The sequence below is a fragment of the Delphinapterus leucas genome, chromosome 12, assembly GCF_059928025.1.
Source record: "Delphinapterus leucas isolate spDelLeu-1000000601 "Yukka" chromosome 12, BTC_Dleu_Yukka2, whole genome shotgun sequence".
Taxonomy (NCBI): domain Eukaryota; kingdom Metazoa; phylum Chordata; class Mammalia; order Artiodactyla; family Monodontidae; genus Delphinapterus; species Delphinapterus leucas.
Genome location: NC_143140.1, coordinates 23,345,965 through 23,360,608, shown reverse-complemented (window position 1 = coordinate 23,360,608; position 14,644 = coordinate 23,345,965). Strand labels below are relative to the sequence as shown.

The window sequence follows — 14,644 nt, the reverse complement described above, 5'->3', positions numbered from 1 at the left end:
TGTTATTAAATGTTTATTTTTAATGTATTTATGGGTTTGATCATCTGACTTTTTGATAAATAAATTACTGATTATAGGTAAATGATTAAAAATACATACATATATATCTGTATATACACACACATATTTTTTCCCTTTTTTTTAGCATGGTGTTAGTCTGTATATTCAAGATAAAGAAGGCTTGTCAGCTTTGGATCTTGTAATGAAAGATAGACCAGCTCATGTAGTATTCAAAAATACCGGTAAGAAAATTCCACAAATATATTCCATTAAGGTACAGCTTAGAAAATTTTATTGAAATTTTATTGTTATAGAAATACCTGAGGAAATTTGTGTGGATATGTGCAAAGAACTTTTACTCTGGTATATGTTGGTTGATAACCTTGGTTTTCTTTCAGAGCACTTTGGTTTACTTTACATTTTTCAGATTCAATGTTCATTTCTGTGTATAAGAGTAAAAATACAGCCTAAAAAGGGAAGGCAGCTAGAATTGTAACTACTGTAAAGCCATTGATGTGCATGCAGAAAGTAACAGCATTTGAGCTAGAGGGGGAAAGGAAGTGATTCTTCTACCCACATGTTCCTTCTTCTCATTGCACTTAACTCCAATTTTTTTGCCCTGTGAGCTTTGGTAATGGAAATTGACTGAAAAGGAGGAGAGGTTTTAAATGGGGGCACTAGTTAATTTGCATTTTAACTAGTGAGCAAGCTAAGTAAGGACATGTTCTTCATTTTTATTTCTCTCTTGGACACTGTATTGCAAGTTACAGTTATAATTCCATTCAAGAACTTTATAAGCCTTCCAATATAAAAATGAAGATTTATATCATAATTAGCTGTGATTAGGTTTTATCCCAGTTTAATGGATATTGGCCCAACCTCTAGTGTGATTTTAAATCTATCAAGAGCAAACTATTGGAAGATGATGTTTCTCTAGAAATAGGAACTAATATCATGTTTGCTTCATTTAGAACTTTTATATATTAAATGTTTTAATAACATTTTGCATTTAAATAATTACATGTATTATTTTCATGGAAACTAGGTGGATATGGCGGGTGGTATTTTAATCATTTGGCAGTTAAACTTTAACTTCTAAAGAAACAAGGGTTAAAGTGTTAGATTGCTTACATTGGGACAGGCCTGTGCTGAATTGGATTTTCTGATTTCTGTTCTTAGAGTTATACAGTAAATTATTAGATTCATAATTTAAAAGAGAGGGTTGGTAGTATCTTTCTAAATATGGTAATTAAATTAGTTTTTGTGAAGAATCATGTTTGAGGTAAACTGATTAGTGGAGTATATCTATAATTAAACTACACTGATACTTGTTTAAAATGTAAAAGAGTATAAAAACTAATTTTCATTTTAGATCCTACAGATGTCTACACTTGGGGAGATAATACAAATTTCACCCTGGGTCATGGAAGCCAGAATAGCAAACATCATCCCGAGTTGGTGGATCTGTTCTCTAGGAGTGGGGTTTATATCAAGCAGGTATGTTGAAATACAATCTGAGTACTTTTAGAGATTAAAAAGAACTTTTGTATTTGATAGCTTATCTTTTCATCTGGATTATGTTAACTTTGGTGAAGGTGCAGTAACATATTTGAATGAAGAAATTGATCAACAGAACTTTACTAATTCTTTTTAGATTTTGTTAGTCTTAATCATATTTAGACTATGTAAAATATCATAAAACTATGAGATGTTTGTGTAAGGCATGTTAGAAGTTAGAAGGCATTATACAGATACTAATTTTAAAAAGGTAGAGCTTGTGTTGATTTTCTAGTTTTTCTTTCTACTTAATTAATTAGAGTTCTTCAAATTGTTTCTCAAGTGAATTTGTTGATACTCAAATGAAGTTTGTTATTAGTTTTAGGTAAGTGAACCTGAGTTCTTAAATATAAGTAATTGTAAAATTTTAATTGATAATTGTAAAGGTTTGGTCTTTGGCCTTATATCATTATTCTGGATGATTCCACTTCAGTGGATTTTGCTACTGTTGGCATACTCATCTTTCTTTGTAACTCTCTTTGTGTGTGTGTGTGTGTGTGTGTGTGTGTGTGTGTGTGTGTAATTTATATCTGTAGCCTCAGCTTTTCTTCCTCTTGAGTTTCATTTCAGTTGTACTCCGGACATTCTTTCAAAGTTTTTAAATTTAACTGTCTGAAGTGCTAATTTTGCCATTCCTAAACTTTCTCTACTTAATTTTTAAAGCTATAAATCTCAGTTTCTGAATCCTGAAAATTACACCTCAGAATGTGTCTTTTGAGTTCATCTCTGCGTGATTTTTTTTCCTGATGTAATAGTTAATGTCATTCCCCTTTTATTCCGCCAAATATTTGGATTATATATTATATGGCCACCATATTTAGGGTTCTGTAGAACACTGTTTTTCACACCAAAAGTCATTAATTAATGTATCACAGTTAGCAGTTTAAAAAAAATGAAATAGAAGAGTTAAACTCAAGAGAATATTAAAATTTGAGAGGCCAAGAACAGGAGCCCACATGGGAATGAAGAGTGACTAGAGAAGTAGAGAGTAGAGTGGTGTCCTGAAAGCTAGGATTCTGACTGGCCATCTACATAGACCTCGAAGGAACTTAGGATATTGAAAGGACTTGGGATGGACCAGAGTCATAAGCCTGGGGTCAGATTTTCTAGTGAGGGTGAGGAAAGCTGTTAGAGCAGGGCTGGCTGCTCTTCCTCACCTAGTTCAGAGCCTTAGGTAGATGTCGCTAATCAGTCACAGCATACTCTTGTTCTCCCTTCGTCCCTCCCTCCCTCCCTCCCTCCGTCTTCTCTCCCCTCTCTGTTTTAAACTGAACTTGAACAGGTCCTCAGAATTCACCCATCAACAGCCACTAATGATTGATCAGAGTTGAGGCACTTAGAAAGATACCTGTTTTCCTTTTCTGACTTAGTACATGATATAGTCAGATTTCATGAGGTGAGATTTTTCAGGAGCAGAGATTTTTACACAAAAGTGAAGGAGTAATAAAGATGTTAAAAAAAAAAGTGAAGGAATAATGGTGACATTAGGAAACGGGCTGATTGTACCTTCTGATCCTAAGATATATGTGCTGTAGAAGAATTGAGCATATTCCACTTGGTAGGGTTAAGGATGAAACAGTGTACCCAAAGAGAAAACTACATTTCAGTTAAGGCAAGGATATGAGAGTATTTTGTGAAGAAATTAAGGATGTAAGGGATTTTTTTTTTTTTTTAACTGCGAAAAGGAGGATTGAAACACAAGCACAGTGGATAGGTTTGAGAGGAAGGAAAGCAGTGTAAATTTCAGTAAGAAAAATGGAAGCAAGTTAATGGGAATATTTACTGAGCACCATTGAGAGCCCTATTACTCACTGAAAAAGGGCTGATTCTGTCGTATAGTACCAGATGAATTAACTGCCATGGGACAGAGATGATTATTATTAGCATAATATATTCCTCAGAATTAAGATGAAAATGCATGTCAGTTACCTCCTTAAAAAATTCAGAGGTTTTAAAGTTGGAGGTCTTACACTCTGGTATTGGTTGTTTTGTAGAAGTCAGAGATTATAGAATGGCATCCTAATATTGAATATAGAATTGAACAAAATGTATTACTTCTGGCTTCATGAAATAATTTTTCCCTTACAGATTGTAACTTTGTATTACACATTTGAATACAATTTTGGGTTTTATTTTTAGACTTTTCAGGTATTTGTGGTACAGCTAATAAATAAGATAGTGATTTTTGCATTATCATAGGCACATGTATTTACAGAACTCGCCAAGTGGTTTAGGGATATGTGTAAACAGAGCTTGCAATTCAGCTTGTAACTTTTTTTTTTTGGCTGCTTTGGGTCTTCTTTGCTGCGCGCGGGCTTTCTCTAGTTACTGTGAACAGGGACTACTCTTCACTGCAGTGCCCGGGCTTCTCATTGCGGTGGCTCTAGGCGTGCGGGCTTCAGTAGTTGTGGTGTGCAGGCTCAGTAGTTGTGGTGCACAGGCTTAGTTGCTCTGTGGCATCTTCCTGGACCAGAGCTTGAACCCGTGTCCCTTGCATTGGCAGGCAGATTCTTAACCTGCGCCACCAGGGAAGTCCATGATTTTCTTATTTTTCCAAAGGACCCTGACTTTCTGGAAAATAATTCTAGGATTTTTTATTTCTTAATCCTTTTTTTAATATCCTAAGTTAGAAATATTTATGGGTGGCATAAGAGATGTAAATGCAGATTATTTTTAAAAGTAAAAAAGGATTTTTAGATAGTATTAAGGTAAAATAAGTATACTGATGCATTGAAAAATAGCAAAGTGTGGCCTGCAGGTTACGTATGTAAGTGCATGCATATTTAAAATTGCTGTTGGTTTCCTATTATTGCCTTCTGTTGATGCAGTTCAACCCTTTTAGTAACCTTGTTTTCTGGTAAGAATGTATGAAAATGGAACTGTTTGTCAGAGGGCAAGGAGGGTTCTGGGAAGGAAGTGGGGAAAAGAGAAGAGCTTGAAAATTAGTGTAAAATTATTTAAAGCCATGTAATTATATTAAAGATATATTAGACAAAATCAGAGGTATAAAAAGCATGTACTGTTTACCCCCCCCCACTCCCTGTTTATAAGGTGATGTTGAAAAAATACTCTTAAGGCACTTTTATTATTTTCTTTAGTAATAGTCACTATTTGGTAATCTTTATGCTTCATATTTTACTCTGTTCAATTCTTGCTGTTTGAGATTTTATGAAATTGGAAAACAACTTACTACTACTTTTTGTAGTTGAATACTTAAGATTTGCATTTTCCTTTGTTTAGTCTCTTGTGGGTAACACATGCTTAATTCCTTCTAAATTTTTCTTCCCCGAATGTCAGTGTTTTTAGACGTAGTTTTAAAATAGACCACCGTATATTATAAATTTTTATTAAACGTTAAACATGTACAAAGTAGAGAGAACAGTATAATGAATCCTAATGTACCCATTATCTTGCTTAAACAATTAGTAGTAGTCTTTTATTTCTTTTTTATAAAATAAAGGATGTTTTATTCACAGAAGTTTAATAATATTCTCTTGTTTTCCTGTAGGTGGTGCTTTGTAAATTTCACTCAGTGTTTCTGTCTCAGAAAGGGCAAGTTTATACCTGTGGTCATGGTCCTGGAGGACGATTAGGCCATGGAGATGAACAGACATGCTTGGTAATTGAAATGTCATTATACAGTTTAGGTAACTTTGGTAAAATTGTATAAACTGGAAACTTCAGTTAACTAAAAAATTTTTTTAACCAACTATAAGGAGAAAATAATATACCGACTGATAATAGAGTTTACAAGATCCGTTACTTTCCTGGTGTATTGTGTTCAAAATAAGGATTTAGATATGATGCAAAATTCTAAAGCATCAAAGAAAAATTATATTGTATAGCAAACATTGAGTCAGGAGAGTACATAAATAAAACTCTTTTCCTGTAGTCCAGGGTCCAAGTTTTTATTCATTTTTAACTTTTTATTCATTTTTAACTTCTCATTAAGGTATTTGTGGTCTGAAAATTGGGCCAATATTTTCATTGTATAATCACAAAATTGACTCTTATGCTACTGAAACTTAGTACTAATTGGAAGAAATCTAATAATCATTACATTCAGGAAAGTTATTTCCTCACTAGGTTACTTTTAAGGTAAGTTTTTTTTGAGGGGACTGCTGGCATGTTCATCAGTTAAGAGGTCTTTAAAAATGAGAGAGAGCTATGGTGGTCTCTTCCATTTTTTCAAGGGTATGTTATGTTCTAGGCATTGTTCATGCTTTCCGTGCAATATCATTGCCTTGATTTAAGCCTAACAACAGCGCTGTGAGGTTATAGGCCTTATTATCCTCATTTTATACACAATGACAATAATAATAGCACTCATTTATCAATTGTTTACTCTGAGCCAGAGAGTGTTGTGTTTTGTACTTACTAACTCATTTACTCCTTATGCTGATTTTTTATCATCCAAGATACTATTATTATTTTGTGTTCAGATGAAGAAAATGAGAGAAGATAAGAGGTTTGTTTGAGATCAAATAGCTGGTAAATGACAGAATTAAGATTTGAACCCAGAACAGATGACTTTAAAGGAATATGGTATCGTATGTTTGGTTATGCATTGAAGGACTGCATTGATTCCTGTATTCTTATTTATTTCTTCACTACACCAATGAATACTTTGGCTGAAGAGCTCCCTTTATTCAAACCAGACACATTTGCACTTGGTGTATGATAAATGATAAGGGCTCAAAAATCATTTATTGAATCAAATTGTTTTATTGAAATGTCTCACTGGGATTTTGTATTTTACTTATAAAGCAATGTCCATTAAACTTATCTCCCCCTTGCTGAACCGTACAGTTTGCCTATGATAGATACAGCCGTATAGCAGTCGTATCATTTGGGATGTGGTATCATAAGATTCTGTTTGTATTTTGTACTTTATGTAAATGGTTAATGTAATATACTGAAGTTAATTTTATTTTGTAGGTCCCTAGGCTTGTGGAAGGACTGAGTGGTCATAATTGTTCTCAAGTGGCAGCTGCTAAGGATCATACTGTTGTATTAACTGAAGATGGATGTGTTTATACGTTTGGTCTAAATATTTTTCATCAATTAGGAATCATTCCTCCACCTTCCAGTTGTAATGTACCTAGACAGGTAAACTTCTCTTTTTAATTTTAATTTTATTTATTCTATTTTTTATTTTTTTGCGGTACGCGGGCCTCTCACTGTTGTGGCCTCTCCCATTGCGGAGCACAGGCTCCGGACGTGCAGGCTCAGCGGCCATGGCTCACGGGCCCAGCCACTCTGCGGCATGTGGGATCTTCCTGGACCGGGGCACAAACCCGTGTCCCCTGCATCGGCAGGCGGACTCTCAACCACTGCGCCACCAGGGAAGCCCAAACTTCTCTTTTTTAAATAATAAGGTGACCATTGGTGTAAAACCTATATGGACAAAAAATGGAAGGCATTGACAGAGCAACTTATTTTACTTGTATTCAAGTGTGTTTCTTCAGTGGTATATATTTTATTTTTCACAGGAGAAATTAAGCATAGTAATGTACAGATTAACATTTGTTTGGAGTGAGAGAGCACTTGGGACATTAGGCAGCAAACTGCCTGAGATTCAACTTGTAAGTGTTCATAAGCATCAGGGAATCCAGATATTTTGGGTTTGAAACTTAAATAATTTTGAGGCCCTCCTTAAGAAAAAAATAGAAATTTTATAAGTAAAAAGTGGGCCATGTAAATGAGGCATCCAGAAACTTAAGCTTATTGGCTTCATGGTAGATCTGTCTCTGCGCAGAAATCATACCTGGCAAGTTTACGTGAGGGAACATAGGTCTAAAAGCAACTGTTTTTGTTCTGTTTTCCTGTTTGCATTTGTACAACCACCACCAGAGGGTGGCCTTTCCTCAACTTCAGGGACCTAGTACGCAGGACAGGACTGGTGCTTTAAATTAATATGTTACTAGAATCATCACATATAGCAAATGTGTTTTCAACTCATAAGATTTTGCATTTTGGGTGTTAGACTTCTTCACCGGTTTAATCCTCTGGATTTAAAATGATTGTTAGATACACATTTTTAGTAATAAGCTTTAAAATCCAATGCTTTTCCATCCTGGATGGCTAATGAATCAACAGGAATTACTCCAAAATAATTAGAGGTAGTTTGCAATCTGTGGTACTTCTTAGGCCCATTTTCCCCAACCAACTGTGGAATTTGTAGATATTTAATCATTTTGCAGACTTTAGAAATGGTAGATTTTACTCCCATTTTTATTCTCATTGTGTGGCTACCGTGGAACTCTGGGTTGATATGGACATAGCCAGTATTAAGTGTGGACAGTTTTGTACCCCAGGAGCCATTTGGCAATGTCTAGAAACATTTTTAGTTGTCACAGCTGGGTGTAGGGGTGGGAGTAGTGCTACCGACATCTAGTGGGCAGAGTCCAGGGATGCTGCTAAACCTCCTATGATGCACAACACAATCCCCGCAACGAAGAATGATCTGGTTCAAACTGTCAGTAGTGTCACTGTTGAGATACGCTGGATATGTCAAATTTAAAAGTATCATAGTTTTTAATAAGAATGAGAATGCCTGTTTTGCATATTGCTTGTTAACAAAAGTTTAATGATTTGGTTTCTATACTGTGACTTTTTTTTTTTTTTACATGTTTAAACTGCTGACTGAAGATGGCTGCATCAAGATGTCTTGTATTCTGAGAAGAGTTGGGGTGTCAGTATTAGTGCTGAGATCTATTAGTGATGAATGCCATTAGCACTTGAGGGGGGTACTGGCAGCAAATATGCCATATATTTGCTACCCTGGTCTACTGGATCTTGTGCAAAATTCTGTTAGTTCATAGGTACATAATAAACTGAAGTCTTGTTTGTCTTTTGAATAGATGCAAGCAAAATATCTGAAAGGGAGGACAGTCACCGGAGTAGCAGCAGGCAGGTTTCATACAGTGCTATGGACTAGAGAAGCTGTTTACACCATGGGACTAAATGGTGGACAGCTGGGTAAGAAATCCATGATGACAATATCTGAAAAACAAATTGTATTCTTAAAACGGATATTTTGTGATTTGTTTATTTGTATAATTTTTTAGGTTATTTACTAGATCCCAATGGAGAAAAGTGTGTAACTGCCCCTCGTCAAGTCTCTGCCCTTCACCATAAGGACATCACTGTGTCTTTGGTTGCTGCTAGTGATGGGGCAACTGTCTGTGTTACCACAAAGGGAGATATTTACTTACTTGCAGACTATCAGTGCAAGAAGATGGCTTCTAAGTATGTGTATTTTTGTGAAAGAAACATACTTTAATAATAATTCAGCTCTTCCAGCAAATATCTGAGTATCAGCTTTATGCATTCTCTGAAATGTCAAATGGAGAAAATTGAACGGTGGGAAAGTCAGGAGTTTTTGCCTTTGATAATCTTAGTCTTTTGGCAAACATCCAGTAAATATATATAAAAGTTCTTTGTAGGTTGTAAAATAGTATTTCTGAATTATGATAACATATGGTTAAATATGACCTATAAGTTTCCCTTTTTTTATGCTTCAGGTGCACAGAACTAGATGACTCATAATTCTTGGTTTGTGACACTATCATTGGTTCACGTGTAGCCTTTTATATATTATAAACTTATTTATTTAAAAAAAAATCATGTTCTGTGGACCCTCTACTCAGTCCTTGTATTTATACCTAAGTGGTATATTTTCTTATCTTTGTATCTGTATAGCCAGTTGTTATCTGTTTTAGTAACATGCAGTAAACAAGCAGTTGGCTGTCTAATCAAAAAGTCAGTTTAAGCAGGGAATTATAAAACTAAGATGGGTCTACCAACTGGAGTTCTCTGTCTTTTGTGCATAAACCATACTTATAATACTTATAATGTGTTACCTGTTACTTCATTTTGAATGATTTAAGGAGCAAGTGCTTAAAAACAAGTGTGAGGTAAGTTAAGGGCAGAATCCTATATTTTTTATACATTTTCAGTATTTTATATAGTTGGTTAATCCATATCTGATTTGACAGCCGTTTTTTTTTTTTTCTTGCGGTACGCGGGCCTCTCACTGTTGTGGCCTCTCCCGTCGCGGAGCACAGGCTCCGGACACACAGGCTCAGCGGCCATGGCTCACGGGCCCAGTCGCTCCACGGCATGTGGGATCGTCCCGGACTGGGGCACGAACCCGTGTCCCCTGCATCGGCAGGTGGACTCTCAACCACTGCGCCACCAGGGAAGCCCGACAGCCAGTTTTTGCTTGTCATATTTATTGTGTCGTTTTAAAGTATTCAGCTTTTATAGAAAGTGTTCTTTTCAGACTAATATTTCATTGGTTTACATAATGTTTCATTATATTATAACTGTAGTAATAAATACAAGTAGAGAAATAGCTCTTTGAGCAGATACAATAGCTCAGTTAGTAGAAGCAGGAGTGTGTAGGAATTCTAGAGAGTAGCTATCCAACTTTTAAAGTAATCAGGGATTTGAATTGAAATGCAACAGAATGTGCTTTTGCTAATGTCAGTGAGATGGTAACTTCATGAACAGATACCAACTGTGAGGTTAGCTCATGAGCAGATGTCAACCATCAATATGTACAACTTATCTTTTGTGTGTAACAACTGGAAGGTTATCAATTGTAGGTCATATTTCAGTTATAAAAACATGAAAATGTGAACACATGTTTCTTAGAACTGACTATGTAGGTTTCTTTCTGAGCATGAGATGATTTGTGAAATGTTAGGTTTTGTTTTTACTTTACATTTATAAAATCTGCCCTGATAACATTAAATTACATAAATATAAGTTACATCCAAGTTTTCCCTAAGAAAATTCTTCTGTTACAGCTGGTTACAACATAGTAATTTTGAGAAGAAAAACATTAAACAAAAAAAAAAAGAAAAACGTGGGTAAAATATCTGAAAGGAAGGATAATCATTGGAGTAATAGCAGGCAGGTTTCACACAATGCTATAGGCACATCACGTGTGTAGATCTAATGAAATGTATAATGAATTGGCTAGTGGATGAGTTATTAAATTAGCAATACTAATGATTTTTATGGTAGGTATATCTATTTAAAGTTGTCCATATTTGAAATTAAGGATTTCTGTTTTGATTTGAGGTTTAAATTTTTTCTGTTAAAATGCAGATATATTTAGGAGCTTTTAGCCTTATCAGTTATTTAATCTAGAGAGAATGTGTGTACATGAGCAAGTGAGGTTTTAGATATTTAATGTGTGTATCTGGGTAGGTAGAGACCTTTGGGGAGGGAAGGACTTGCCATAGAAAGAAATGGCCATTGTATAGGGGAAACTCATAAAAGGAGGAACTAAGGATACCAAAGGTCAAATCATCTTACTCCACCTTTCACAATAATCACCCTAAATTAGTGTTTGAATAGTAATTTCTTTAAAATTGATTGTATGTTTTAGAGAACATGTTAATCTAGAATTTTTTTTTTCACCCAGACAACTAAATGTGAAGAAGGTTCTTGTATCTGGGGGGCATATGGAATACAAAGTTGATCCTGAACATTTGAAAGAAAATGGGGGTGAAAAAATTTGCATTCTTGCAATGGATGGAGCTGGAAGGGTGAGTATATATTTATAAAAAAGCATAGTAATCTTGTTCTTAGTTGATAGCTGTAGGAGACCTGATAATGTAAAACTGTATTGCTATGATAGTGATGATTCCTGTTGACTTTTGTTTCCCTACTTATTTGGTTTTTTTTTTTTTTTTTTTGCGGTACGCGGGCCTCTCACCTTTGTGGCCTCTCCCTTTGCAGAGCACAGGCTCCGGACGGGCAGGCTCAGCGGCCATGGCTTACGGGCCTAGCTGCTCCGCAGCATGTGGGATCTTCCCGGACCGGGGCACGAACCTGTGTCCCCTGCATCGGCAGGCGGACTCTCAACCACTGCACCACCAGGGAAGCCCTCCCTACTTGTTTTTGATGTCCAGTACTAATTATTGAGAGTTGGGAGCTGGTATTTCAAAGAAAGTATGATGACATTTAACTGATGTTGCATAGTACTGCCTTGTTAAACTGTAGTTTAAAGTTTCATTTATTGGGCTTAAAATGGAAGTAAGAGGTTTTGATAGCTTATTTGATATATACACTGAGTACTGAAAAATGGTTTTGAATTGCATAGATATGAGATATATAACTATTCTTAAAAAATAAAAAGCTAAGCTGGCAATATTAAAAATACATAATTGGAAATTTTCTCTCAAATTTGGTTTTAAACAAATGTGCACATAATATATATGCAGAGATCATAACTATCATATAGAAAATGTAATATATTTCTAGATCACTATATAAAGAATCTCTGGGACTTCCCTGGCCGGTCCAGGGTTTAAGACTCCACACTCCCAGTGCAGGGGGCACGGGTTCAATCCCTGGTCAGGAAACTAAGATTCCGCGTGCCGCACGGTGCAGCCAAAAAAAAAAAAAAAAGACTCTCTTACCTCTTTTCATTTAAGTAAATAGAGTTCTAATTTTTATTCCTCTGATAAAATTGTCAATTAAAAAATATGTATCATACATTAGGAACACTGAAAAAATTTTACACTGTGACTGGAAAAACACAGATTGCTTTCTGCTTTTTGTTTATAAAATAACATGCAAGTGTTTTCTGAGGTTTTATAAAGTGCTATACAAATTGACATTTTAGAAATTGAAGAATTAATCATAAAGCTCCACCTGCTGGTACATTACAGGCATAAATCTACTGTGGTTGATGATTTTATTTGAGGGAACTATATTTAAGAATTAGAGATCTAATTTGTACTAAAAGCAGGAAGCAGAGGCATGGAATTGCATTTAAAAGGTTGAATATAAAAACACTTGACTTTGGGGGCTTCCCTGGTGGCGCAGTGGTTGAGAGTCTGCTTGCCGATGCAGGGCACAGGGGTTCGTGCCCCGGTCCGGGAAGATCCCACATGCCGCAGAGCGGCTAGGCCTTTGAGCCATGGCCGCTGAGCCTGCGCGTCCAGAGCCTGTGCTCCGCAACGGGAGAGGCCTCAACAGTGAGAAGCCCTCGTACTGCAAAAAAAAAAAAAAAAAAAAAATTTGACTTTGGGATTTATTTCATTTACATTAATAGGGATCTAGCTTGTTTATACACGTGGATATTTACTTCCTGTAAAATTAATTACTTTGCTGTAAAAATGACAACCAAGCTCTGACGGAATCAGTTAATCAATATAGTCAACTTTTTGTGTATGTAACTTTTGAGTGACCTTGGCAGATACCATTCTGTGCTTCAGGTTTCTTAATTATGAGGGGATTGAGCTTTTAAAGATCAGCAGTATTAATTGCTCAAATGAAATCATACTTGGAATACCAATCTGTGAAGCAGATAAAAGGGTTGCTGCTCTGGATAGAGCTGGATTGGGAAGCCCAGCACCCTGCCTCTCATCGTTCTCCATCCCTGAGCAGCAGCCCCTGAGCCATTTCTCAGGAACACTAAGGTTTGCAGAACCACGTGGAAGCCATTGAATTCTATGATTTTTTTGTCTCTAAGACTTTGTTTTACCTGAGTTATGCAGACATCTCTCTTTTTTCCCCCTTGAGAGTAAAGTTTGGATTTTCATAGGGTGGTTTACATTCTTGTAAATACTACACCAAGTCTGACATTCCAAGTTTTAGCGTTAAGATTTTTGTTTTTCTTTTCATTGTATCTGTTTGCCCCAAACAAGTAACAGTGAAAATTACTTCATAAGAGGAGTGTCTTTAAAGCATTTTTAATGCTTCATGTTAGCTTGATGTATTTTCTGAAAGACATACCATCTTGACTTTTATAGTGTTTATCTTTTACTATGAAAGAATGAACATTGAAACATATCAGAGCTTTTATTTTTAGAGATAATATCTCTTGATTTCATTTTTTGGTTGTTCAGATGCTATATTGCTTTCTATTCCACTGAAATTTGGTTTTATCTTAGGTATTTTGCTGGAGATCAGTCAACAGTTCTCTGAAGCAGTGTCGATGGGCCTATCCACGCCAAGTCTTCATTTCTGATATTGCTTTAAGTAGAAATGAAATTCTTTTTGTCACAAGAGATGGAGAGGGATTTAGAGGGAAATGGCTTGAAGAAAAAAGAAAGAGTTCTGAAAAGAAAGGTTAGTTCATATATGTGAATGGCATACCTTTAGCTAGCGTCTAATTTTATAAGTATTTATCATTAGGTTTAACTGACAAGTGTTATTAGGTTTTATCCCTATATCGCTTCTTTTGATTTTGGTTGTGTGTATGCAGGTAAACAAGGGGAATTCAATCCACTTAAATCCGGAGTTTTCAACCTTTTAGTATGCCCTGAGGTCATGGTACATTCCCATCAGTAACAGGGGCACATTAGTCTCTAACCTTGGCTCTAGGGGCGGGGATATATAAAGTTTTAAAAAAAAAAAACTTCCCAGATGGATTTGAACCATCTTCCAAGCTCCTTTTTTTTTCTCTCCCCAAACTGAGAATTGAGTGGCTTATGCTATGGGTTTTTTTGTTTTTGTTTTTTTACATGTTTGAATATATAAAATTAAACTTTTATAAAGTATCTTAGGACTTAGAGGAAAATTATAGGAAGAATAAGGTTTTTATGTTCATTGAGAATTTTAAAAAGTACAGGTGGTTTTATTAAACAGTTGCTGAATAATTGGAGATAAGTTTTATTCATTCCTTGATGAATATAAAGGAGAGCTTTAATTAAGATGCTACCATTGAAAATAGAAGTCATTCATTACATTAATAGTTCATTCTTAATTATCTGATTATAAATTTACAAACTTGTGGGTTATTTAACATTGGTTTTTAACTTAGGTTAGCAGCTTTTTTCTTTCATCCGTAATTAGTAATCTGTTGATTTTTTTTTTTCCTTCCAGAAAAATTTGAATTCATTGACCTCTTTACACCTCATTGCTCCCACCCTAGCCCAAGTCATCACATGATCGACTGCAAAAAATAAGTTTTCTTATTTCCACTCTTGCTTCTTTTTATTCTCTTACCAGAGTGAGCTTTTAAGCTCTGATCCTAATATTCCTGTGTTTAAAAACTCTGATGGTTTCCTCACTTCCTGAACATGGCCTACAAGGCTCCTGCTCTGACTCTTGTCTGCAT

The 14,644-nt window shown here is 35.5% G+C and overlaps 1 protein-coding gene across 10 annotated transcripts in view; it reads left to right on the top strand.

Annotated features, from left to right (window-relative positions):
- IBTK (inhibitor of Bruton tyrosine kinase) overlaps window positions 1–14,644 on the top strand; it is a 95,295-nt gene that overhangs the window by 14,824 nt on the left and 65,827 nt on the right. For all 10 annotated transcript variants that reach the window (XR_016395138.1, XR_016395139.1, XR_016395140.1 and 7 more), the window contains 8 exons: window positions 146–242; window positions 1,373–1,497; window positions 5,066–5,176; window positions 6,496–6,666; window positions 8,421–8,538; window positions 8,628–8,808; window positions 10,997–11,120; window positions 13,476–13,653. Coding sequence is in view for 7 of the 10 variants with exons in the window: in XM_022590317.3 (XP_022446025.1) it covers window positions 146–242; window positions 1,373–1,497; window positions 5,066–5,176; window positions 6,496–6,666; window positions 8,421–8,538; window positions 8,628–8,808; window positions 10,997–11,120; window positions 13,476–13,653 (1,105 nt within the window). In the remaining 3 variants the exon portion in view is untranslated. The remainder of the gene's footprint in view (window positions 1–145; window positions 243–1,372; window positions 1,498–5,065; window positions 5,177–6,495; window positions 6,667–8,420; window positions 8,539–8,627; window positions 8,809–10,996; window positions 11,121–13,475; window positions 13,654–14,644) is intronic.